At 37.4% G+C, this 27,011-nt stretch overlaps 1 protein-coding gene across 1 annotated transcript in view; it reads right to left on the bottom strand.

The window, feature by feature from the left end:
• Window positions 1-27,011, bottom strand: part of EDIL3 (EGF like repeats and discoidin domains 3) — a 265,042-nt gene that overhangs the window by 117,290 nt on the left and 120,741 nt on the right. Inside the window, exon 4 of the mRNA XM_052778088.1 lies at window positions 14,561-14,689. Within this exon, the coding sequence (XP_052634048.1) occupies window positions 14,561-14,689 (129 nt within the window). The remainder of the gene's footprint in view (window positions 1-14,560; window positions 14,690-27,011) is intronic.

The following is a 27,011-nucleotide window of genomic DNA, read 5'->3' as shown; positions in this document are numbered from 1 at the left end:
GTTAGATATTTTGGCAGTTCTCTAACCTTTTTTCCCCTCTAGTGGCTGTGGAGTACCACATTTTATTACATTTAACATACATGGACACATATTAGATTAAGAGCATATTTATAAATCACTTAAGAGTTATGGAGGGTTAACGAATGAATGGATGGCTTAATACATGATTAACCAAATGTCTGTTATTCACTGTAGCAAATCACTATTTTCATTACAACCATTGTTACATCCTTAGTCCTATAAGGATTATACATTTGCTTATAGTATGTGTACCCAAACATAAGAGCAAGAGGAAAGACCTGGGGAACCACAAGTCAGTCAATCTCACCTCAGTCCCCAGGAAGGTGATGAAGAAAACCGTCCTAGAAACCATTTCCCAACACATTAGGGACAAGAAGGTGATGCAAAGTAGTCAGCATGGATTTATGAGGGAGAAACCATGCTTGACCAAGCTGATAGCCTACTACAATGAGGTCACTGGGTCAGTGGGTGGGGGTGAGCAGTGGATATTGTTTACCTCAGCTTCAGTAAGACTTGTAACACACTGTCTCCTGTAACATACTCATAGGCAGGCTGACTGTGCCGGTTAGGTAAGTGAACAGTGAGATGTATTAAAAAACAGCTGAATGGTTGGGCCCAGAGGGTGGTGATAGTGGTAGAAAGTCCAGTTGGAGGCAAAACACTGGTGGTGTATCCCAGGGGTCAATACAAGGGCCAACACTGTTCAACATCTTCATTAATGACCCAGACACTAGGACAGAGCGCACCCTCACCAAGTTTGCTGATGACACAAAACCGGGAAGAGCGGCCAATACACCAGATGGGTGTGCTGCCGTCCAGAGGGACCTCAACAGGCTGGAGAAACCGGCTGAACAGGAACCTCATGAAGTTCAATAGGGGAAGTGGCAAGTCCTGTCTCTGCCCCGGGGGAGGAACAGCCCCATGCACCAGTACATGTTGGCCAGCTGACCAGCTGGAAAGCAGCTTGGCAGAGAAGGACCTGGGGGTCCTGGTGGACAAGTTGACCATGAGACAGCAATGTGCCCTCACGGCAAAGGTGGCCAACACCCTCCTGGGCTGCATCAGGCAGCGCATTGCCAGCAGGTTGAGGCTGCTGATCCTTCTTCTCTACTCAGCACTGGGGAGACACAGAATCATAGAATGGTTTGGTTTGGGTTGGAAGGGACCTTCAGAGATCATCTAGTTCCAACCCCCCTGCTGTTGGCAGGGACGTCTTTCACTAGATCAGGTTTCTCAAAGCCCCATCCAACCTAACCTTCAACACTTCCAGGCATGGGGCATCTGGAGTGCTGTGTCCAGTGCTGGGCTTCCCAGTACAAAAAAGACATGGACTTTCTGGAGTCAGTCCAGCACAGAGCTATGGTGACTAAGGGACTGGAGCATCCAGCCTACAAGATGCTGAGAGTGCTGAGACTGCTCAGTCTGCAGAAGGGGAGGCTTGGGGGAATCCTACCTACATGTACAAATATCTGATGGGAGGGAATGAAGACAAAAGAGCCAGACTCTCTTCAGTGGTGCCCACTGACTGGAAAAGAGGCAATGGGCTCTACTTAAAATACAAGAAACTCCATCTGAAGAAATTTTCTTACAGTGAGAGTGGTCAAACACTGGAGAGAAGTTATGGAGTCTTCATCTGTGCAAATATTCAAAACATGATGGGACACGGTCCTAGGCAACCTGCTCTGTTTGATGCTGCTTGAGGATGGGGGTTGGACTATGTGATCTCCAGAGGTCCTTTCCAAACTAAAGAGTTCTGTGATTCAGTGATATATGCCTATGGTATATATCCCATGTATACAGTATATATTATCTCTGGCAAATACACTTATTTGCTAACAACTTATCCGTCATTTTATCTTTTGGACTATGATAATTTCCTTGTCTCCTCTGCAAAGGTGAAAAGGAAGACCACATCTCCCTCCCCATATAAGATGTAAAATGTGTTTGAAGTAGTTTCCTCACATCACCGATGACTGTCTAGTACAGGAAGGGAAATATTTATTGCAGTGAATTCTGTCTCCATCTGACTGACAGCTCTATTATCTCAGGGCACATACACCCTGGTTGCTCTTCATGACTCACAGAGAATTATATGTCCTGCACTAAAACCATCTCTCAGAACTGGAACTTGTATTTATGGCAGCTGGCCCAGGCAATGTCACCTTTGCTTGATGATCACATCAGATAAGACCTATCCAAATAGGTTTATGCATTTTCCACGACTATGTTTAGCAGCTAAGGAATTGCCTTCCAGTCTGTACATATGATCTGTACCATAACTTAGGGCCATGGGTGGTACAATCCCTGTAAAAGATTATTTTTGCTGAGAAATGGGAGGAGGTTCTCTCTCTGTTAGAGCACTGAAATAATGAAGTCAGAAATAAATACTGTAAACTGAATTTTAGATTCAGGCAAAGGTTCTTTTCACCTTTCACTTTTTTTCCTAATTTTGGTGTATGTCTTCTGCAGTGTTATTCTGAAGCTCCTTTAAGTATTAACTGACAAAATAGAAACGATGAGAAAAGAGCAGACTAATTTCTCTTTAACAATGAAAACTACCGGTATGGAAGAGAATATTGCATTTAAACAAACTCTAAAAACTACATGAGAGTAGTGATTGTATGCATAAACAGCTCTGCGAGATACACAAAAGGATCACATAGAATACATTTTCAGAACCAGATGCCTCACTGACTTGTGTAGAGGATAAAATGAAATCTGACAAGATTACAAAACTTACCTATTACTTGCAGGTAAATAGCAATTTAAATTCTCTTTAATGGTGTAATGCATACACACCTGGACCATGGAACATCAGTTCAATGCTAATGTTTTGTTGTAAGGGGCAATTCCTGAATGCTATCATTATTGCTCATTCACGGCCAAGCACAGATCCCAGCAGAAGTCCTTCTGAAATGATAAGCAACTACTGAAGCTCTGTGCACTTGGGCAGAAAAGTATCACAGTGAGAACTAATAAGCTCCTTTGGAAAGCCTTAGGAGTATCTATGCTTTTATTAACAGCAGTTACCAAAGGGGTGTGTATCAGTTTCAGCATTATATCTAATCTGTTAGAAATGTAGAGCTGCCAATTCCACCTTTTATGTCCCTCTGCATGTTCCTGTCTCCCCACTCCTCTAGGACCCAGTACAGGCTACATTCAGTGACCTGATCCCACTGAAAATCCCTTCTTGTGATTAGTTTGTACCCTTCCAGACCAGCCTGGTGAGATGATTCAGATTGAAGTCGGATGGGGATATACTCTCAGGGAAGACTGGCATCATCACTTTTGGCAGTATCAGGTAATCACACCAGAGGATTAAACTAAATTCAGGCCAGCTCAAGAGACTGCAGAAAACCAAGTGCCTCTTGTGAAGTCAGCCATTAACAAGTCATAAGAAAAGGAAGATAAACAAGATCTATTCATTGTTTTCAGTGTACTTGGAGAAAAACGTAGGCACAGATAGGTTATGTCTACATTTGTAAGTACTGTGGTCTTACAGAACTATAGCTGTAGAGTGAAGGGGACACTATGTCTGCATGTCCCTACATGCATCTCAGGGATGTGTTCTCTGTACAAGTTCAAGGCTGGCTGGGTGGATGGAATGCCCATTTACCCACTGGAATGTTTTATGTGAGTTCCTAGTGTGTACACAAGGAATTTAGACTACCAGACTATTTTATTTTAGATTATTTTCATCTCAAAGGGATCCAGTTCTTGTGCTCTGAGACTGCTGTCACATGAAGCAAAGCAGAGTAAGTGGAGATGATCAAGAGATTTTCTTTAAAAATGCACTCCTGGTTCAAACTAAAACACTCATCCAGATGCCCTACAGAAATAATTGCATGTTATTTAACACATCAGAATAAATGCAGGCTAGGAGAATATCCTGGGTATTCATATGCAAATGTGACAGCACCATGAGTTTTGCTTGAGATATTTTATGAATACAAAGGGAATACATTTGTAATGCAGATTGGTATATACTATTAGACTATTATCTCATTATATTGAGCTTCAAGTCAAAGTACTGTTTTTTCAAGTTTTGCACACATAGGTAATGAGTCTGATGCTATATCCTTCTCTCCCTCTGTATACCGCTTACTTACAAATAAGCCCACTGATCTCAAAAATGTATCCACATGAATAAATACTACTTATAATTTCAAAAGAGTAGCTAGACTACTGAATATATTTCTGGATCTTCCTTCTAAAAAGTTCTTTGGCTTCTTCAAACTGTTCACTGGGTCTGTAGTATAAAAACAACACCTGATGACTAAATTTTTTCTTTCTTTAATTTTTAGAAAAATTGCCATGTGAATTGTTCAAGTTCCAACCATTAAAGTCAGTCATACAATTTTCAACTAGTTCAATGAACAATGGAAATACTAATATTCTATATAGTAATAGGGAACCCCACAGCTGTGTGCCAGCATGAATTCCTAACACAAGTACAGTATTTTAATTCTGCATCCTTGACACACCTACACACACAGAAGGTTGAGCACAGTGGTTCTTACAGCAGCAGAACAATAAAAAGAAAAAACAAGAAAAAGATCTGAATTACAAAACATCTTTTTTCTAACAGCTGCTTCCTACACAGATGGATCAGACTGTGCCACTGTGTGACAAAATTCTAAATGATAAGTTTTGTCTCATTAAATAATGAGATTTCATTTCAAGATTTCATTTATCTTCATTATCTTCCTCACAGAAATGTGCTGGTATACCTGTAAGGAATCTGCGAGTACAACAAAGACTGAAAGCAATCCTTCCTTTAAAGCTGTGGTGTGGCTGTGTTGATCCTTGTTGTGGTTTCAGTAGGTAGGACAATCCTAAACCAACATAATGGCTGAAATTCTCTTATCATTTCCTGTGTCTACCTAAATAGGCATAAAAAGTGGAAAGAAGGAACAGAGAACAGATGCTTTGTTCAGCTCCAGTTTTCCTGTGTTTGTCCTCTAACCATCCATAATCTATTGCGGTTCATCGATTTTCTCTTGTACAGGACACAGTGCACCCTCAGCAAGCTCGCAGATTAAACCAAGCTCAGTGATGCGGTCAATATGCTTGAGGGATGGAATGCCAGGATCCAGAGGGACCTTGGCAGTTTGGAGGAGTGGGCCCATGTGAATCTCATGAAGTTCAACAAGGCCAAGTGCAAGGTCCTGCACCTGGGTTGGGGCAAGCCCCTGTATCAGTACAGACTGCGGGATGAAGGGATTGAGAGCAGCCCTGCAGAGAAGGACACAGGGGAACTGGTGGATGAAAAATTGGACATGAGCTGGCAATGTGTGATGGCAGCCCAGAAAGGTAATCGTATTCCAGGCTACATAAAAAGAAACATGGCCAGCAGGTCAAGGGAGGTGATTCTCCCACTCCACTCCTGTGAGACCCCACCTGGAGTACTGCATCCAGCTCTGGCGTCCCCAAGAATACAAGAAAGACATGGACCTGTTAGAGTGGATCCTCCTCCACAGGAGAGCTATCAGAAAGGTCAGTGGGCTGGAGCACCTCTTCTGTGGAGAAAGCCAGAGTGAGTTGGGGCTGTTCAGCCTGGAGAAGACAAGGCTCTGGGGAGAATTTATTGCAGCCTTTCAATATATTAGGGGGGGTTACAAGAAAGATGGAGAGAAACATTTTACCAGGGCCCATACTTACAGGACAAAGGGCAATGGTTTTAAACTGAAAGAGGGCAGATTTAGATTAGATATTAGGAAGAACTTTTTTTATGATGAGGGAGGTGAGACAGTGGAACAGGTTGCTCAGAGAAGTTGTGGAAACCCCATCCCTGGAAATGTTCAAGACCAGGTTGGATGGGGCTTTGAGCAACCTGGTCTAGTGAAAGATGTCCCTGCCCATGGCAGGGGGGGGTGAGCTAGATGATCTTTGAAGGTCCCTTCCAACCCAAACCATTCTACAATTCTATGATCTATATCATCTAGTGGGTCAGAGTTGCAAATAACACATTCAACAATAATAACGCCATACTGATGTAATAATGTGGTTAACACACTGTCTTAAGAGTTTCTTATTGATGCACTTTCTTGAAGAAAAGTTGTGTAAGTGACAATTTGGGAACACCCCAATGTTTTTAAGTCACTTAGCATCTCAAAGCATCTTAGTCACTTAGCACATGACATGTGTCATAGAAACTCATGTTCAAAGTTTTAAGAAAAGGGCTTATGACCCTAAAGAAAGCCAAGGATATTGGTCTCAATAACAAGCATTCTTTGTTAGAATGATGGAGTCACATAAAGAGATGGAAAGCAGGCTCATTCACAAAGTGTATTGCTTGTCAAATTGACAAACGTGAAGGTAAAAGTGTACAATAATAGAAATCAGTTAGGATCACTAATGCTATTTAAAGGACCCACTAACAAACAAGGTGAGTTTAGGTTTTCCAATCACTGTTGCTCCACTTAAAGTCTGTTTTCCTTTGCAGAGCCTCTCCATGCCAAATCCTTGCTAAAAGAACACTGAGAGCGTTCCCATGGAGAAGGCTAAGACTGAACAAAAAGAAAATGGACAATCGTCACACTTCTGGAAAGCTGCCAAAACCAGAATATTGAATTTGGGAAATGAAATAGAGAAAGCAAAGCAGTAAGAAATGGTTATTTTCTTGACTCAAGATCTCAAAAGGGAAAGAAAGAATAGCATTTAAGTATTACAAAATTACCTTTTCCAGTGAAGAAAACAATCCTGTACCACTTTTCATAACAGAATTGAGATGAACATGTGCTTTTTGGCAAGTATGAAAAGGAATCCAAAAAAGGAGAACACAAAAGAATAAAATGACATTGAGATCCTGGATAATAGCTTTTGCTTGTTTGAATGCATAATCTTGAAGAAAACTGAAAATATTTATATAGTAGATACTGCATGGAATAATGCAGTATTAAGTGATAGAGACTAAGCATAACACATCGAGAGATATGGAATTCATTGTTGCTGCTCTTATCCAAGAAAACATTCTATTCATGTAAACTGAAGTTTGAGTGATGAGTGCATCATCATGCATTTATCTGAAACTCCCTATCTGTTTAACTATGAGATATTATATGTAAGAAATATAAACTCCAAACTCTGGTATGATAGTTTAAGTAAAAAAACAACCCATGAAAGTAGGAGTGGAAGAAACCAGATGAATCACAGTGTCCAGTTCCCTGTCTGTTACTGAAGAACCTCATATAAGTTCTGAAACAACTCATCATTTTCTTACAATATTTACCTGGTACAAAATAAGTGCAACACCATAATGAATTTATTCTTCCACAGTCTCATTTCACAAAGCCATGTAAGACCATTTACATATTGCTCTCAAAAAAGCAGTCTAGTTTTTGAACATCTAGAAGGCAATCTTTGTGGCTTTTTTTGTAAAAGTGTTTTCATGCAACATTTGGAAGACTCTTTGCTAGTATTTTTGTGTAACATATTCAGGAATATAAACAGTTATTCTCATTCTGAGGAAACCCACTGAAAAGGCATATTATAATATTTATGTTATAAAAGAGAAAATATGTGATGTTGACATTACAATGGGATAACTATTATTGAATGTAAAGAGATCATTTTTCATTCAGTATTTGTTATTAATTCAAATATGAAGAGGAACTTCTATGTGCAAAATATCTCTGTATGTTATCTTTTTAATGTAGAACATGAACCAATTTAATTTCTTTCACAATTAAACAGCAATATATGTATTTTTTGAACATTAATTTCTTGCCACTAATAATACTAATCATTAAGAAAGACAGTAACTAGGGGAAGAGAGATTTAGCCTCCTACAAGGGATCTTTATAATGGCTATTGACAACCTAAGTGACTTTTATACCATAGAAACACACATCTTAAAAGTATCATTCATTGTATAGTTCAGTCAGTGTATAACTCATAAGAAATCCACCCCTCTGTTCAATATCCCCATAAAACCCAAAAGCAATAGGGAAGATCTATTTCCTCCCACTATGACATCTTATGAAAGAAACTTAGGCATCAAAGAAGGCAGCTTAATAAAAGCCTCAGCTCAACATCCAGTTCTGGTTAAAATAGGAAAAATCGAAAAGAAGCTTCCAACAAAATGCTGCATAAAGAACATAGAAAGTACTGTAAGGATCTTCTACCAAATAAATGATACAGCTTTGTCTTCAGTACAGGTCGCTGTCACAGTAAAATATACCACAGAACAGAAAAGGTTTTGAGAATGCCACTGAGAAACCACTTAAAAGTCCTGCAAAAACTCTCATGTGAAACAGAAAAGGAAACAATTTTAACTGTTTGCATAGGAAAAATAAGAGGGAGCATGACAAATGTATGCAAAATAGTAAGTGGCATACAGAAGGCTCTCAAAAGCTGCTTTTCTTCTAGTCTTATAATACACAAAGAAAGAAACATTTAAAGATGCTGAAAGACAGCAGTTTTGAAATTGAAAAGGGATTTTTTTCAAAATACAGTATAATTAGACTATGCAACTCAATGCATCAGGAAATTGTTAAGGTCAATAATTCAAAAAGAAAAAAAAAGCTATTGGAAGTGTGTATGAATGAGAAGAATAAACAGTGCTATATACACAAACGCTAACAAGAGTGAAACAAAATTGGAAGGGGTGTTATACTTCCTACCTGGCATTTTAAGCCAATCTCTGGCTATTACACCATGAAATAAAATCTTCAAGTAGGGGGCAAGACATGCCCTGTCTTTTCATGGTGAGGGTGTCTTGACCGCTTCTCAGAAGTATCTAGTGTTGGTCTATTACCTGAGATTTAATGCTGCTTCTTTCTGGGCTTCAGGTAGTCTTAGCTCAGTCACCTACTGCTTTAACTAAGATACTTATTTGGATTTGAAGGAAAACAAACCCCTACTTCCAATAACCCCCAAATCGTTGTCACTGTTGTTCAATCTCACCACACCTTTGTTGTAAGAAGATTCATCATCGAAACTTTCCCTGTTTTCAACTGACAAACCCATCATTTTTTACCTCATTAGAGCTTTTTTTTTCTGGGCAGTTCCACACAAAAGTTTTCCTGGACTTCTGTGACTGGGGCAAACATTTGCTGTGCTCCCAAACCTGGTGGTTCTGCCATTTCTGTGCTCCCCTTTTTGCCCCCTTACACAGTTTCCATGTGAGGAACAGTATTTTATTGACTTTTCTTCCAATAGCCTTTACTGGCTCTTTGCTTTTTTATTCTTTATTGGGAATCTCTCTTAGATGTCTTTCAAATCACCCACTTGCTCTTACATTTTAATTAAGCAAAATTCTGGAAGATTCCCAAATGAGCGATGGTATATCCTCCCTCCTTCATTTTTTATCTAAGCTACTGGTCAGACACAGGAATAGTTTTCAGACTTCAGCTCAACAATGCTTAGTCATATATGCTGCCTAGGACCTACTTATACATGCAACTTACTACTACTATACTACATAGCTTATAACTACTCTATTATATAATTTACTGCTAGTATAATTTGTTAAAACTATGCATACAGCTAATTTCAATGAAAATTACCCCCCACCCCACCCCAAAATAAAAAGGAACACCCGAGTTAGATTTAGAACTCCCCAAACAGATATTTCTCCCCAAAGGAGAAACCATAGTGAGTGTTTATCAGCAGAAGCATGGGATGAACATCTGGTATGGTGCAACTGTATGTAACCTAGTACATTGTATTTGCCCACTCGGCTAGGGGGACGACTGGCCTGGAACAAGCTGTATCTGTGAAAGATACAACTGGTTTTAGCCTCCAAAACAAGACAGCTGCATGAAAACCACTTGTGGGTAATGGTTTCTGGAGTGCTCTACCACCAAACTGCAGCCAAGAACGGTTTAGCAAGAGCACTTGCTCATAGTAACACACAAAATCCATGCCACAGGATGTTCTACAGCTTCCTCACATATATTTCTTCCTAGTAGCTGGAAGAGTTACTTGGATTTGAATTTGCTGGTAGAGCTGAAGCTGTAGATTATGCATCATGTCAGCTGGCCAGAAATGCATGGCCACTGGCCTTCCCAGTTGCAGCCCCACAGTTAAAAGCCACTGCCCTGTGGGTAGCTGGGATGATGCCTCAACATACTATGAAAATGTGAGCTGATGCTCCGCCACATGGCCCCCATCTCTGCAGTTTCCCAATACACTAATGTAACAGATGTGAATACCACTGACCATCTATGATGGGGAGGTAGAAAGCAGAGAACTCTGTACAAAAAACTGGGAAGGGCTTGCTTACATTATTAAATGTGTTTGATTAATAACCTTTATTCTTCTTGGAGTGAAAGGCATTTAGTTATGGCTGACAGAGTTAATGATCATCAGAATATAAAACCACATCCAAATCAAACCCTTAAATCTGAACTCTGTTGTTTCAAACTTGATTTTTTCTGGTTGGATCTCTGTGTCATTTCAGTTAGTTGAGTGCCAGCCAGTAACCCACACTTTGACATATATTCTTACTAATGTCTCAGTTTTCTATTTTTTCAGCAGGCAATCTCTGTCTGATAATCACAATAATGAATATTGTCTGTATTTCAATGTCATGGAATTTTTTTTTGGTGGAAAAAATGTCCCTTTCAGTCTTCTGGGTATTTCCATGGATTTTGACTTGTTCTGCAGAACTGTATTTCTAAGCTGTTTTAACAGGTGACAGTATAATCCCTCTATATGTAGATGAAGGCATTAGTTATCTGAACAGCAACAATTTGTCCAGCATTTTCATCTGTCATATGAAGAGTGATTAGTGAGGTTGATAATGGTGTAACAACAGATGCTGGTTCAAGAATAGCAGTAGACATTTTTCAGTAAAAGCCGGAAAGATCTCAGAAGATTGACTTTCTTGAAATCCATGGTTAAATTAAAGGGAATTATAACACACCCAATGATTACATGCTTTTTTCTGGTGAATGACAAGGCCATGTATTTACATAGCTTTCAGTCAAAGTGATCCTGAAGGAACAAAATTATTTGCTACTCTTACGAATGAGCATCACCGCCACAGAGTACACCTTAGTCTTCTTGGGCATGAGTTGTATGCTCTTTTCAGGAATTTAAGTGCTCTGAGTTACTCCTTGGAAGAGCTGCTTTCTCAGTGTAAAACTGTAGGGAGATTTGCCTTGCCTCAAGGTAGTTCTTGCAAACAACTCCTCTCTCCTTGTCACTAGATATTGTCAATAGCACATTTGAAATCCAGATTGCCATACATTAACAGCATGACAAATTGCAACCTGGACAGGGTTTGGGAAGAATCTTCATACCAAGCAGGTAAGTAAATGCCTCTCAAATAATGAAGGAGTATTTAAAGAACGTATTGTTCTTGGGTATCACCACAAAAATCTGCCCAGGTTTCTACCTGAGGTAGACTTTCCTATCCAAACATTGGTTCGTTTATGAGCCCTGAAATGGGAAACTTTTGTTTCCTTTTTGCCACTGGAGAATCAGAATTTTTCAGACAACCACTGCCAATTAATATCAGTTTTACAATAAATCTAGAATATATATTGCTAATGATCTCTCTTATAATTTACATATTAATTATTTACATGGGTAAAAGGTCAAGGAATCTCAGAAATATTGACAGGATGTTTGTTGATGCGAATGACAGAATACCAGCTTTGGGAATATATCTCGACTGCAAAATCAATCACCTAGCTTAATTGATTTAGCAACAGAATATTAGACATGAAAGAAATCCAAGATAAAAAACCTTGTGCAAGAGAAGTATAATGTGATTTTTGGAAATCTTAACAGTTTAGATGAAGATACATGTCTTGCAATGAGGTAATTTAACTTTTTATGATGTAACTACTTGGACAGATTTCTTACTTGCTTTACAGTGAGCTCAGAATTGAATTAATAAACTTTATCAATTTGTATCAAAGGAACTTTGTGAATTGAGCTAAAGGGATATCATATAAAAGAATTATATTAAGTCCACCATTGGAAGTCCCATACTTCTTCCTGATTGCAGAGACCTCCTCTGCTGCTTCTCATGGCAGACCCTCTGAACATCTATATATTGTGTATGATTTATTATCACATCTTAAACCAGATTATCTGGAAGGGACTGAATTTCATTCTCCCCCAAAGAGTAACTGTTCACGTAAAGCTTGTCTTATCTTAAATCACTTTAACTGCCTTTTCGGGTTCTAGTCTCCCCACAGTGAATATGAATCACCCGTGTGAGAGCTCTACTTTATTCTGAAGTTGATATAAATACACTTTGCTGATTATCAGGATCATTAGCTAACTGTTACATACCTGAATATTTTTAAAAGGTTACTGGGGACCCAGCAAACAACTACGATGAATCACTCCATAATGTACTACTGTATGTTTTCTTCATTCATTAGGTATCAAGAAATTATATTTTCGAGACAGCACATGTTAAGCGTGCATTTTGCTGGATGAAAATTTGTGGTGTTATTCACTTCATTTCATCCTTAACAAAGGTCACCTCTGACATTTAATGGAAGGAGAAACATTGTGCATCACAAGTTCACTACGTGACTGGTCCATAATGGAGTGTGCCTGAGAACGTTAGGCCACATGAGGATGTTTTCACATGAGCTCCTCCACATGACTAGACATCAGTGGGACACAGAAGTGGTCTGCCTGTACCCTCACTTACAGCAGTCACGGGGATGAAGGTACAGCTTCCTGTCTTTCCACTCTCCAATAACTTTTGCTTCACTTCTCAGGTAGCAGACTCATGTAAAATGCATGCAAGTACAAGGAACAGGGTCGGGAACCACAAGGTACTGCACTCACAATTTAGCCCAGGTACAATCTTTAAGCTGGTATAACTCTTGAGTTACAGCTAGACATAATCTTGTCTGCTGTCCTGGTCTTGAGACTCTTGAACTCCTGGCTATATGGTTTAAAGGCTGGCAATGACTATCCTTTGCCATCACGATTACGCAGTGAACTCAGTCCCCAGTCTTGACTGAGTGCTCTAATGATATGACGATTAAAACAAAAGAAAGTCAGTCTGACTGTTGCTGGCATTCAGCTCCACTAGATGGCTGTCCCCAGAATCAGGGCTAGATGGAACAGATTCCAAAGGAATGCACAATATCCAACATTTCCATGTTCCCAGTGGAGGAGGTAGACACATAATTTAACTAGATTAAGTTAGTGGGACTGCCTACGTTACCTATGTAATTGAGAGAGAGAGTGTGGCCAAAGTTAATGAAATTGAATATCCATATTCAGGTCTTTGGAGACACTTTCCATTGAGTATATAAGGGACATAATGAACTTAAGTAGTTATCTGAGCTGGACTATATTGGTTCCTGACACTTCAAATTATAGACAAGTATCTAAATGGAGCACTTAATTAAGGTAGACTGGATTCAGTGCTTATTCACTCTGATTTGAATGAGTGGATTTATCTTTTGTGTGCAAATGGAACTGGATTCTTGACTGTTTGTTTGAGTTTTTAACCTTCTAACTGAGTAACAGTTGGCTTCCAAATGCATCAATAACATGAGATTTGAGAACCATGCTGTGCTTTATTACACAAAAGAAAACACAAGTTTGGCACAAGTTTCTCCTTAGGCAAGCACTTGTTCTAAATGGCTTTTACATATGAAAAAAAAAATAGCTTCTATTTAAGTGACAAAGAGATAATGCAGATCATGTTTATATGTTAGAACATGAGCTGATCAGTCATTTGCAGATGAACATGCATAGCTCTTACTAATTGGTTTTGATCACACAGAACTTCTGATTACATTAATTGCACAAACAGGGACCTATAATTTTCAGTATGAGCACAAAAATTGAAATATCTATTTACTTCTTAAAATTTTTGATTGGTGAAGTATAGATCTTACTATATAATCCCCCCATGAGATATTATTGAAATCTCAAGATTTTTTTTTTTCCATATGGCTACCTGTCACTTCTGTAACTACAAACATTAAGACTAGGATACTGACCTGCTGTTCCCAGTCTGACCTGAAAGCAGGCAAAACGCTTCAAATATATGATAATGATTAGAAAGAGGTCCAGATATTGTATTTTAAACAGGATTAAATGTACATCCGGTTTAAGTCTGGAAGTTCTACCCTTGAATTTAAGTACCGTGTTTCACAACATTTCTTCATAACTGATAAATGCATAGGTAAAGAAAGATCTAGAAGATGTATTTATTCACAAATTTATTTTCAGTTATTCTTTCCACTTTTGTCTAGCATTAATCAAAACAAATCCACAAAAAATTCCATGATAAGAAGAGATCCCTACTATTTCAAATAAGCTTTTCCATGAAATCCATGCTAAATGTGGTTACCTTTCCTTACCATGCTCTAGAATATGCGTAGCAAATTATGCACTGTTGTGTCCAGTAGGTTGGAAGTAAGGTCATTTTCTGAAGGTAGTAGTAGTAGTAGTGGTAGTATTTAGTAGTATTAGCTTGCTCATAATATAAAGGCCAAAAACTGATACACTTCAGAAAACCAGATGTGATATTAATCCTCAACATTGCAAGCAATAAAAAGGCTCCTATCTATAAATACAATAAAAGTTACCATGTGGAACTTACTGTGCTGGCAGTGAATCCCATTAAATCCCTCTGGACATTTACAAACATATCCTATGAATGTGTCGCCTCGATATGCTTCACTAATTTCACATATCCCACCATTATGACATGGATTAGGAAGGCAGGGTCCTGAGAGATGGGGGGAAAAAAAGAAGTATAGATACATACATTATAACAAACATAATAATTTCAGTCATATATGTGTTCATTAAAGAAATAAAATCCCTTATGTAGCCCTTCATATTCCACTAACCCACTAAAATATATCCTTCACATAGTTCAGATAACTTGCCAGCACAGATTTTTGTGAACAAGAAAAAATATGAAGCATGTCACTACTCATTAATCACAACATTATTTTTTAATGTAAGAGAAGACAGGAGACAGAGAAGCTAAATCTTGCTCTCCTATTAAAGATAACAGGCATTCTAACTTTTATACCACTGAGGAAATATGTATTAATCAAACGTGCCTATCATGTATGGAGTGACATGTACAATATCCCTGAATAATCACTACATGTCAAGTTAGTAGTTTGAGATCTTTGCTACGGCTTCGGGTGACTTTCTGCATATGTGACTATATGGGCCAACAGTTAGCAGCTACTAAACCAACTATTCTTTTTCCATTGAGTGCCTTTTTAGCATATCCACTTCAAGCTGATTTCAAAAAGGTCTTCTGACTAAATTATTTTTTCCCACTAACCACATGCTAGGATACCTAAAATTTCAGCAATGAGATCTAATTTGTTAGGTTTGCAATGAATGACTACACATACCTTTAAATAATAGCATCTTTTGAACTGAGATCCGAAGTTTATTCATTTAATGGCATATGTTAAAAGATTTTTACATCTTATTGTCTTGCTAATACTATCTGTAATATACCTCCTACTAGAAGAAAACACTTTAGCATTTTGATGATTTTTTTTTTTCCAGTTTTACTTTAAAGAACTGGTGGTAATCATTGATTAGAAAGCCTCATGTGCAAATTTGTGTGTGACAAGATATATGAATTCAATATATAGTATGTTATTTGCAACCTTTGCCATGTACACAGAAAGGTGCCAATCTTCACTTATTGAAATGCAATGTCATAATTATTCACCCACTTAAAATTGCATTTAGAAAAAAAAAAACCAAAAAAACAGAAAAGAACTTCTTTCTGCAGCGTAATTTACGGACAATCAGCACTGGGAATTGGATGACTTAAACTTAAAGGAGCTATAAGTTTAGTGTTTCTGAGGGTCTGCCTATTTGTTTATGTTTTCAATTACAAACCCAAGGTTTGACGGATGTTCACAGCAACACCATTCATTCAGAACGTCACATTAGTGAAAACTGCACTCTCTAAGAAAATATTAATTTGCAAAAGACAAAAATTAACAGGATGACAAGGATATCAGAACACATTCCCCAGTTATAATTGCCCAGGTGGTTATAGCAATTTGAGAAACTATCCATGGACACATTTCTATTACGACTTACGTCATCAGCGTGTTCCAGGACACAATCCTGCAGAAGTTATGCTTGTGTGTATCATTAAACAGGTGATATGTCTCACTGAACCCAATAAATAAAAGACATGAATATACAGCAGCTTATTCTAAATGCAATTAGTAGTAAAAAAAGGGCAAAAATCATGAAGATGGAGAGGAGGAGATAGCTGTTGCCTTTTTTGCCTTTCCCTATCCACATTCTGCATTACACTTTAAATGTAATGGTACACTACATTCTTAATTCCAGACAACATATACAACTCCTTTAACAGGTCTAGGAAGACTCATGGCTTTCAAGTATTACAGCTTCTGTTCCTGTTATTTCTCCTCTGTAATATTTTGGGAAGAAACATGTTTAATAATTTGCACTTTTAGTCTCCCAATGAATACGAGCTGTGTATTTTTCTTCCAAGTCTCTATCATATAGTGCTTCAGTTTGGGGAGTACCTGCAGGTAGCCTCATATGTTAATTACTTCTATGCATGCGGATCTCTAATCTTAGAAGAACAATAAATCTTTTAATAATTACTTTCTCATTTTGCTTGCTGCTTTCTCCATATGGCTTGTTAAGCACATGTTCAGCATACTTTCATTAATTTTCTTTAGATTTTGTACTTTCTCAGATCAGTCCGAAGTACAAAGACTTAAAAGGTCATTTGAGGTGCACAGTAATAAATAATATACTGGTGCACACCAGTATATCTAATGAATCTTAGTCTTCTATGATGCCTTCATACTGAAAAAAACCCCACACCAACAATATAAACACTTTTTTTGCCTGATTATAGTTGTTATTTGGTCATAGACATATAATAGCAGTATTTTCAGTCTAAGTGTTGAGTAATTTTGCTTTGGGTTTTTTTTTGTTAATAGAAACTGGTAGTTCAAAAATTATTTTGAGAGCAATGAAACATCCTAATTAAATGCACTGAAACTAGTAAACAACAATCATCTAATTTTCACTAGTTAACATTTATTTCCTAAAAAGGACATGGGTTAGACTCATCTGTGTTCTAAAAGAATGAATGATTGAAACTTTAAAAAGCCTTATTTCTCCTAATTCTCCAGAGGACCATACTCTGAGTTTACACATCTTCGGGATATTTAAATTGCATGAATCTTCAAGCATATGTTTCTTTTTTTTCATTGGGTGTACAGGATGCCTGATGCAAGTTATGCACGTTTGAGTGTCTTGAAGGATCTGGGTCCTAATCCTGCCATCATTCCATTTAAGCATCAAAAATGGTATGTAAAAATTTAGGCACTGCTGCTAGATCATGAGAGGTCCCAGCTAACTTCCATAGGGATGTATAGGCTTTTAAATAACATTGTATTGAATGCTGGATAATTAATTCCCTAACAATCTGATTAATATTCTCAGTTACTCAGATCTATAGCAGCAAGTTCAAAAACATCCTTCTTTACCAACAAAAATAAAAAAACAAACTTGTCAACTCATTTTCAAAATACAGTGGACATCAGGGATTTGGTTTTTTAAATCAATAGCACTGTAATACTTTTGCAGGTAATCTTTAAGTGGCTTCCAACACAAAGAGAACAACAACATTTGATCAATATTAATGAGCAGTGGAATTCAATGGTATGCTTTCCAGGCATTTTTATCCATGTTCATATAAAATAATGTCAACAAGATTAACTGTGCACTCAGAATAATAGATCTATTCACTTTTCTGCTCTTTTGAGTCCTTCTTTGTGCAGTTCCAGTGGTATTAGCCAATATAATAAGTATAGTCCAAAATACATCATCCTGTTATTCAACTGAAATCCCATACTGTTCTTGAAAAAATATTGAAAGTAACTTAAAGCATAGCAGGTTTTAAATTTTTTAGATGCTCTTACTAAAATCTCTGAGATTTTATAGATGGACAAATCAAACAAATGCATCCTCAGTAGAGTTGCAAAGGGGCTCAAGGCAGAACCATGTTATCTGTTTTCTTTGACAAGCACAGTCAACAAATAAAATCTTGTATAATGCAATACTGAAGTGGTAATTACATATTTGAGAGAAAACATTAGTTTGTCTATAGCAAGAAAAGCCAGGAAAGCAAGGAAAGCATCATTTCACCAATAAGAATGTAATTTTTGACAATGATAACATATATGAATAGTGAATTAGCTGATTTAGGAAAACTGTTTCTTCATTTGTCTTGTAGGATATTCAAATTCTTTTGAAGTAATAGAAAGAAGTGTCCAAATACCTTTCTATATTTCCCCCCTGGTAGTCTGGAGGAAATGTATTTTTTAAAATACCAGGTCTTATTTTGAGCTTCTTTTTTTTGCATGGTCTTCCATTTTTAAGAAAAAAAATAAACGGATAAATAAACAAAAAAGCCTAGAAATGTTGACAACTGTGAAGCATATCTAAATATGCGTATGTGAATGTCATTACCTAAAATTCTGATTGTTCTCATTTCAATTATTTAGTTTTACTGCAGACTGGCTGCATCTACACGAGCAAGCTATACAGTGCAATGGGAAGGGATCTGAAGAGGAAGAGGGCTGATGCTGTTGACGTGATGCCCACACAGTGTCCTTTCTGAGAAGAGGGTGGTAGAGTTACTCTGGTGATAGACTAACTCTAGTCTCTATCAAGGCTTTTCATCAGCTTAGGTTTGTATCTGTATGTGTGAGGTATGACACTAATTACTGTCCCCTCTAAGTGTCCAGGATGCATTAGAATTTAAGAGCCGTATACAAGCCAGTGCAAACTTCATCAGGGACAGACACAGAGCCTGTCTGAAAGGGCAGCTGCGCAGATGCTCAGCAGAACACATTTTGTACAATGCATTGAAGTGCATTATCAAGAAGTCTACAGACGCTTTGCCAGATATTTTTCTGATAAATCTTTACCTAGGACTTAAAAATATGACAAAGGCCAACTTTGAAGTACGGTGGCTAACAGTGGAGTTGTGTAGCATTAGCTTAGCAAAATGTAAGAAATCAGAAAGTAGTTGAAATAGCAGCTGTAACAGGAAGAAAAAACAAACAATGTCCCCTCAATGACTCTTTCCCTTAACATTCCCCAATTCAGTGATAGTCATCTGTAAAACAAGCCATTTCGCATGCTTCCACCAAATACTGTAAGCATTTTTTGCCAAATATAAAATCTGCTGCTGCTTTGGTGGGAAAGACAATACAAAATACCAGGCAGTTACAGGTGATATAGTTAAGCAAAAACTGTACATCAGTCGCATCTTCCTCAAAGTCTGATTCCCCATACTCAAGTGTGCTTGCTGCTGTGCTAAAACAGGAAGACGATCAAAAATCAAACCCCATGATTTCTTACTAAGACAAGATCAAATGAGGAATATGAAAAATGAAAAGAGAAAAAAAAAACAAATATACTCCAATGGAGTGACATACGCTAAATAATCACATTTTAAAAAAGTAAAATTAAAGGCAGTGCAATACAAATGTTAACGCTTTTGATGTTATCTTTCTATCCATCTTCTCTTCATGTAGAAATAATGCAAATTCAAGGAAAAATGCCAAATTAGATATTGACCTTGATATACATCAAGATGAAGATACTGTTAGCTACAAAGCTAATTGCTTCATTTATTTTGTGGAGTATTACTGAAGTAGGACTAATAGATAATGTTACTCTGATGATACACTAAGCTCCAAATCCCATAAAAACAAATATTGGAGTTATCATCAAACTAATATAAGGTATCAAATGATTTTACATTTCATTGTAAAAGAAACATACTCTCTAGCTTCTTGCCTTCATACCACTAGCTTTTCTTAAGTCCATCTTGGCTCTACATGAATGTCAGTCAAATATTCCCCCCCCCGCCCCCGGTAAATTGAAATCTTCATCAGAGATCTCTCACAGAGTTTCAACATCAGTAGTTTGAAGTCTTCCCCCCACCTATGTTTGGATAATACATAATACTTTAGATGCTCCCTCTGCCAAAGCAAAGTCTTCAAAATAAGCTGTGACAGAGCTCACTTAGCAGGAGCTCTTATATTTTGAAATGAATATGTGTAAAAGAAGCCACTGGCACATATGACTGCTTTCATTTTTATGGGAAGAGAAGAATTAATCTCCTTGCTGCTAGAGCTAGCAGAATAGCATGAGCTTCCCATGATGAAGAAGGGTTATCACACTGAATTAGGCTCAGTGTCCAGGTAATCCAACACCCTATCCCTGCTGCTCATCAGTTCCTGCAACCTGACCAAGAAAGCTGAAGAATCCTGCAGTGGGAATAATTAGAAATCCGCATTAGGTATCTTACAAATATTTGCGATGAGCTTAATCTCTGAATCTTTATATTTGACATTCTTTTCTAACTAATATGCATGTTTTCTCCATAGAGTTAAAAATTATGTTTATACCACCTATATATGCACAAATGAGAGACCACCTCTTTTTCAGTAGTATATTGACCTTCTTTCCTTAGCATCCTTTTAAATACTCAATTAAATAGATTTTTGAAAGGTGTGCCGCTTCAAATGTGAGCTTATAGATTTCAGAGTTCGGCAGACACAAATCCAAAATATAATATAATTCTATTCAAAAGAGACCATCTTCCACAGAGACACACAAATGAACATTCAAATCCAGCAGGAATGTCCCTACAGGTTCTGACAGAAAACTGCTTTATTGCACAAAAAGGGCAGGAATATAACAAAAGCTTTTGAGGGTCTCTGATCTTACTCACATTTACTATTTTGCCTGTTAATTTAATATGATTGTGCAAGGCTACCTGACACAGAGGTTGGTTTTGAATGCCCCCAGCTGTGTGTCTGTGTGGGAGTTGTGATACTTCAGAGACCATTTTAACAACTTGACAGAAATGATCCTGCATTTGCTGAGTTCTGGGGATCATTAAATTGTACCAAAATACATACTTGTGTCTCAGCCTATCTATAGGTTCAAGCACACAAGTATGACATACTCATTCCAGAAACGCAGCGTAGGGAGTTAGGTCTCGCTAGTACATGTCCTTCGAGCTGGTGCACCACCTTTGTGGTTAAGACTAAGCTTCTGCTCAAGTGTTTGGTAGATTTCACCTGTATTTAGAAGAAAACTACCTTTTCCTAAGAACACTCTTGACACAGCTGGGTCTGAAGAACAGCATGTTTGTTCACTACTTGAATCTACAGCTACATGTCAGCTGCCTGCTTTGCAGGGCACGGTTTTGAGGACATTTAAAGAGAGTGTTTCCAGCTGATGTGCTATTGACCTTCTGCCAGAAGGGGCTGTAATCATGAAAACAGTTTTTTCTAGTCAACATGCTTGTTTTGCCACTTAAGTATGAAGCGTCTTCAGTAATGAATGAATATGTTGTAGTCTAGTACTTGCTCTTTCTCACTCATAAATATATTTTTTTTACCCTTAAAAGTCATTCTGGGTTCAAAATTTACATAAACATCTAAACATTTTAGGCCCAGCTCCCATTATACTGGTCCATCATGACATGGCTCAAAGAAAATAAAGGAGTCCCTCAGTTTAACTAAAACCCAAGAAAGTTGAATGTGATGTATTTTGAACTACCTCAACCTTCAAGTCTTCCAAAGTGTGATAAGAAATTCTTGCTTGCCCAGCATACTTGAATATTTGTAAAGCAGACAGAAAAAAAACCAAACATCAAACCACAATAGCTCCTACAGATCAATATATTTCATATGATTTCCTTTTGGAATTTGCCACTGTTGATTCTATTTTGCTGTTAGGATACAAATGAATCTTGTATCAACAAATATTTATTATAACTACAGCTTGCTATTTATTTGGTTATTTTAACCTGAAAAGAATAGGCATTGCAGAACATCATTCACAGTTTATGTGGAGTATTGATAATATTAACTGATTGCTATATGTTATTCCAGTTTATGCATGAAAATAGTAAAAATAATTAGCAATTACATACACCTTGATCTCATTAACATTCTCAAAATATCAGCTTTAAAAAAAAATAAATCTGTTCAGCCTGGTTCATAAGTGAATTAGTACTGTATTAGATTCTATCTAACTATATATTCATTATAAACTAATGGCACTGATCCAGACTTAATTGCACTGTGATTAAATATTTATCTTGTTTTTAATGCAGCAAATGGAGCGTGCTGATTGTAATGATGAAGGTGTCTCCATCTGGATGCAGCAAAAGCTAAGGTTCACCCTTGAGTGCAAAATGCTTTAGGTCATTTCTGCACACTTCCCTCTAATTCTATTCTGTGGATTTCTATTACAGAGAAGAAATTTAAACTGATTGTCCAGTCACCTCCCAACCTCTTTTTAACTAAATAACTAGAATATTTGCTGACAAGATGCTATTTAAACTTGATGGCTATACAGCGCCTTTTCTTAATAAATAAGTCTTAGGCTTCTCACCTAACCCTTCCATCAACTGAGAATGACACATTACACTGAAATTTGAGGCATGGTCAGTGTAGTACGCAATGTAGTGATACTACACTGGGTGAGACCTGAAAATGCTCCAAAAGCTGAAGAAAGTGTTCAATGCACTAGAAGACATTTTCCCCAAGTTCTATCTCATTATTTGTCCTCCTACTCCTCAGCTTCCAAGCCTGAGAACTTTCTTTCCCCATTTTCACTGCTGTTTTTCAGCTCTTTACACCTCTTTGTCACCTACAAATGTGTTTCTGAATAAAGCCCACAGTATTCTTCCCCCACCAGTTATCTGATAAACCCACTGTAGCAAATTAATGTGAGACCTGTTCTGCATCTCTGTATGAACTTTCACAGGATGGTTTTATCTTCCCAAAGAACACCTGCTTTGTTTATAGAAAATCCAAGCTCAGGGCCTTTTCCTTCTCTTCCTCTAACTTTATGCTGAGGCAGCATCATCATTATTTTTTTCCTAGATGATACTGTTTCTGCCACTGACTTCTCCCAGTCTTGCTGACCCAAGTGTGGGGGCTTGGTTGCTACACTCTATTTTTTGTGATTTACTCTGCATCATTGTTAAATCCAGATTAATTTTCCAACTTACATTAGAAATATTTTCTAAATCTTTTTCAGTTGATTCTGGTTCCCATCAAACAGAAAAACCTCTGCAAACACAGAGAATCTTGTATTTTGTAAAAATTTTGCTGGAGGACTGCAAAGACTTGAAGAATTTTGTATGCTAAAATATTCAGAGAATTCTTATATATTGGGATGTTTGAAAGATTCAGTTCAAAAGTGCAGTTCTGACAACACTAATATCTACAGGTTCTGCATGAAAATAAACTCTCAAAATTCATTCTCTATATAGTTGAAACAAATCTATCTCCGTATTTACCTCACTGGTCTGTTGCTTAAGCAAAATATACCCAGCAATAAGGAAACTATACATAGTTTGGTACCTAACGCAGAACCTCACTGCCAATTGGGATTTCTGTGCAACAGTGCTATTCTTATTATCATAATTCTTGTCATCACATATGAAGATGTCAGTTTTCATTGTTTCACTGCACTTTAAAATGCCAGTGATCAGGACCTCTCATCCTTTTTTGCCGTGTTCTATTAATAACTGGAAAGTGGAAAAAACCTGAAAAGATTATGTGAACCTTAATTATAACAGCAAATAGATTAAAATCCAGTTAGTCCTCTTGCTGAGCATTCCAGTGGGAACTAAAAAATGCAACAGTCTAAACTTATGCTATTCATATTTGTATGAGTCAGGTCCTAATTACTAGTGTCACGTTAGTGACACAGAAACAGCAGAAGCGAATCTCAGAGGGTCGTTATCCTTAGGACAGAAAATATTACTAAAAAGTGATGAAAGAGAACTACTAAATGTGAAATATATATAGTCCAAAAAGGCATAAAGTTGTCCACAGCAGAAACCAAGGGTAATAGATAAGACTTACACTCCAGTCATTTATTTTCCCTAGGATGTAAGACAGAGGAAATATATCCTTTCCTCTTTGCATTTTTTTCCAGCTCCATCAAACCTTCCAATTTCATGTACCCTACCCTAAATCCTTTTGAATTCCAGATCCTGTCACTATTCTCCAACTCTTACTCCCCTCTTAGTGTTCTCTTTTCTCCTCAAACCCCATTCTTGCTTCATATTGGTCTTTTGCCAACTTAGAAAACCACACACTGCATAACCATCCCAATTTAAAATTACAACCCATGTTTGCACTTATGTGCCTTCAGTTTTTAAGATACACAGTAGAATCACTGGATGTCTGCTTCCTTTGCACCAGTTACATCCACAGCACAAATACAAATTAATTGCTCTTGGCTAATGTGACTCACATGCAGTTAGTTGTACATGGATGAAAATACTGACCTATTTTGGTGGGTAATGGTAATAATTCCTGCACAGCAATACTGGTGATTAGTCTTTTCTGATGAATAATGCTTTAACTTAAAATTCCTTTTTGTGTTATTACACACAATGCTGTTGTCATTATTGTCGTTCAAGTACAGTTCTCTGCACTGGTAAACTGTGCCTTCAGCAGAGCCTTGTGCAAGGGCTAGGGCATAAGCTGTAGTGCTCCCGAGGTCACAAGTATATTCCTTTAGGGAAGGGCATGGCAGACTCCCTCTGGAGCCACACACTCTTTTCAGGTGTCCACCCTCATCTGTGGCATGGGCAACTCATCAGACACATCCAACTTTCCTCTGGTTTGCAAGATTCACAGATCTGTGCACAGACATAATGGTGGCCATATTCAACCAAGTGACTTCAAGAGATGAGGGCATGAACTAGGCATAATTAACTTCCCCTCACCTCAGGATAGATGACCTGAGTGCATCTTAATATTCTCTTTCTAACCCAGTCTAATTGGTACCTGGATATGGTTCCTGAAAGGGAATCCATAATATTACTCATCTGTTGATGGAATGGAGTCAGACACAGAGAAGGTCGTCTGGCTGAAAAATGTGGATGATGCTGTTAGGTTCTGAATGACAAGGAATAAGACCAATAGGATATGCTATGAAAACAAACCCACTACTTTACTAATGTAGCGTATACTTTCATCAAGGATATCCCTAGCTACATGATTTACATGGTTTGAACCAAATTCTCGATTTGGAATTTCTTAAGAAGTTACAACATATTGCCTGTGGTCTGCTACAAAAACTTTACATAGAAACAAGACTTAATGACAAATACATTACATTATACCTTCTGTCCCTGCCCCTGCGCAAGGGAGGCTAAAGCAGAACGCTGACCTGACGGGATCATTGATTTGTATTTTGTTTCAAAAAATGCCCAGTATTACTGTTTTGAATAGAGAATTATTGGAATGGTTTTCTCATCTAGGAGATGAGAAAGTTGAGAAATTCGAGGTCAATATGGAAAGATTAAGGATCAGATATTGAAATATTGTCACCCTTTCTCTTAGTGTATATTAATAAATACTGTTCTGCAGTTTTAACAGGACAAAGTACTGTAGAAAGCTTGAAACTAATGAAATTCATATTAGTTGTAACAGAGACTTGTAATATTGCTGTAGGTTGTTAATTCATGCTTTGCGAGTAAACGTTAAAATACAGTACTGCAGGCAAATTGAATATATAAATCTATATCCAGACCTTTTTGGTCTTCAGCTATGGCTTCTTCATTGTAGCTAGCCATTTCAATAAAACTTCATAAATTCCAAGTCTTTTCTCAGCTTATTTGACACAATTCAAGTAACTTCCAAAGTATATAAAGGTACAATTAATTTTAACATTTTTTAGTAATAGACAACTAGACATTCATGGGAGCATGCTACATTTTCATAATTGTTATTTTTATCAGAACAGTGAACAGTTGTCATACAACCACAACTCCCATGGCAGCCAGTGGAAGTTGTGTCTTGAACAAGTAATGAATATACACTTCTGGACTGGACTGTGAAAGCTTCCGCTCTTCTACTTATCTCCAATCATACTGATAATTTTCATGTGGCAGTTTATTACTTTACGGTACTGTAGATCTTATGTAAGTAATTTTGCCACAATTTTCAAGTCACCTAGTATTTACTCATAAAGAGTACTACTGAGTCAACAGTTTTATATAAGCGCAAAAAAGAGAAAAAAATAGTTGTTTCCAAAATAGTATTTTGAAATGCTGTAATTGTATAGATAATATTAAACTATACAGCAGAAGATAGCTGAATACTGCATGTCATTCTTTCTTTAAGCTTCGTAATGGATATTCATGCTCTGAGGTAATGTACTGTTTATCTAAAAGACTTACAGTGAGAAAAAATGAAATGTATTTTAATTGCAGTAGTAAAGGCTTCAAGAGAATATACAGTAAAAAGGAATCTATTCAATTTCTAAGACAAAAGAAAAACGGAGGTCTTGGCCCTGGCAAATGGTCATTAGCATATGGAAAGTCAATCTATAAGAACAACAATGAGAATTAGTAGATATGAATGAAGTGGTAGTATTTGTTATTGCAACAAATGGTCCAAGTAGTTGCTGCATATGTGCAGAAATCCCCACATCCCTGTCTGAGTGAACTTGGTTAAGTCTTTGCTTGATAATTCCATGCCCCTAAAGCAATTTATGTTCTCTTTATGGTAAGAACTACATCTGGATTTCATCTGTAACATTGCTTCAATGATACATTTTAAAGAGGGCTGTTTAGTCTTGGTCAATGTTAATGGCAGGAAACCTGTGACTGTTTATTAAAATATAAATGCCAAATCTTCCTTCAATATTTTTTTTCCTGTTCAAGCTAGGATAGACTTAAAGATCTTCTCAACACCTCAGTGATACAGCTACTCAGAGAGTCCAGCTAGCTGATCCCTTACTGGCCAATAGTACTGACTGAAGCCAGAGTCAAGATAGTTTGGGATAGCAGGGCTTTTTTACTTGGTAGGGGTTTGGGGGAGATCAGTAATAGGCAGAAGAACAGCAGACACAGTGCAATGCAGGAAGAAACTCATCTGGATGGGAACTGGGCATCAGATCAGTAGCTGCTGAGACAGAGATTCACAATAAGAAAGACCAGATGGAAGAAAACA

The sequence above is a fragment of the Harpia harpyja genome, chromosome Z (genome assembly GCF_026419915.1).
Source record: "Harpia harpyja isolate bHarHar1 chromosome Z, bHarHar1 primary haplotype, whole genome shotgun sequence".
In the NCBI taxonomy this organism is placed as follows: Eukaryota; Metazoa; Chordata; class Aves; order Accipitriformes; family Accipitridae; genus Harpia; species Harpia harpyja.
The sequence above is the reverse complement of the archived record's forward strand: the minus strand, read 5'-3'. Positions and strand labels throughout refer to the sequence as shown.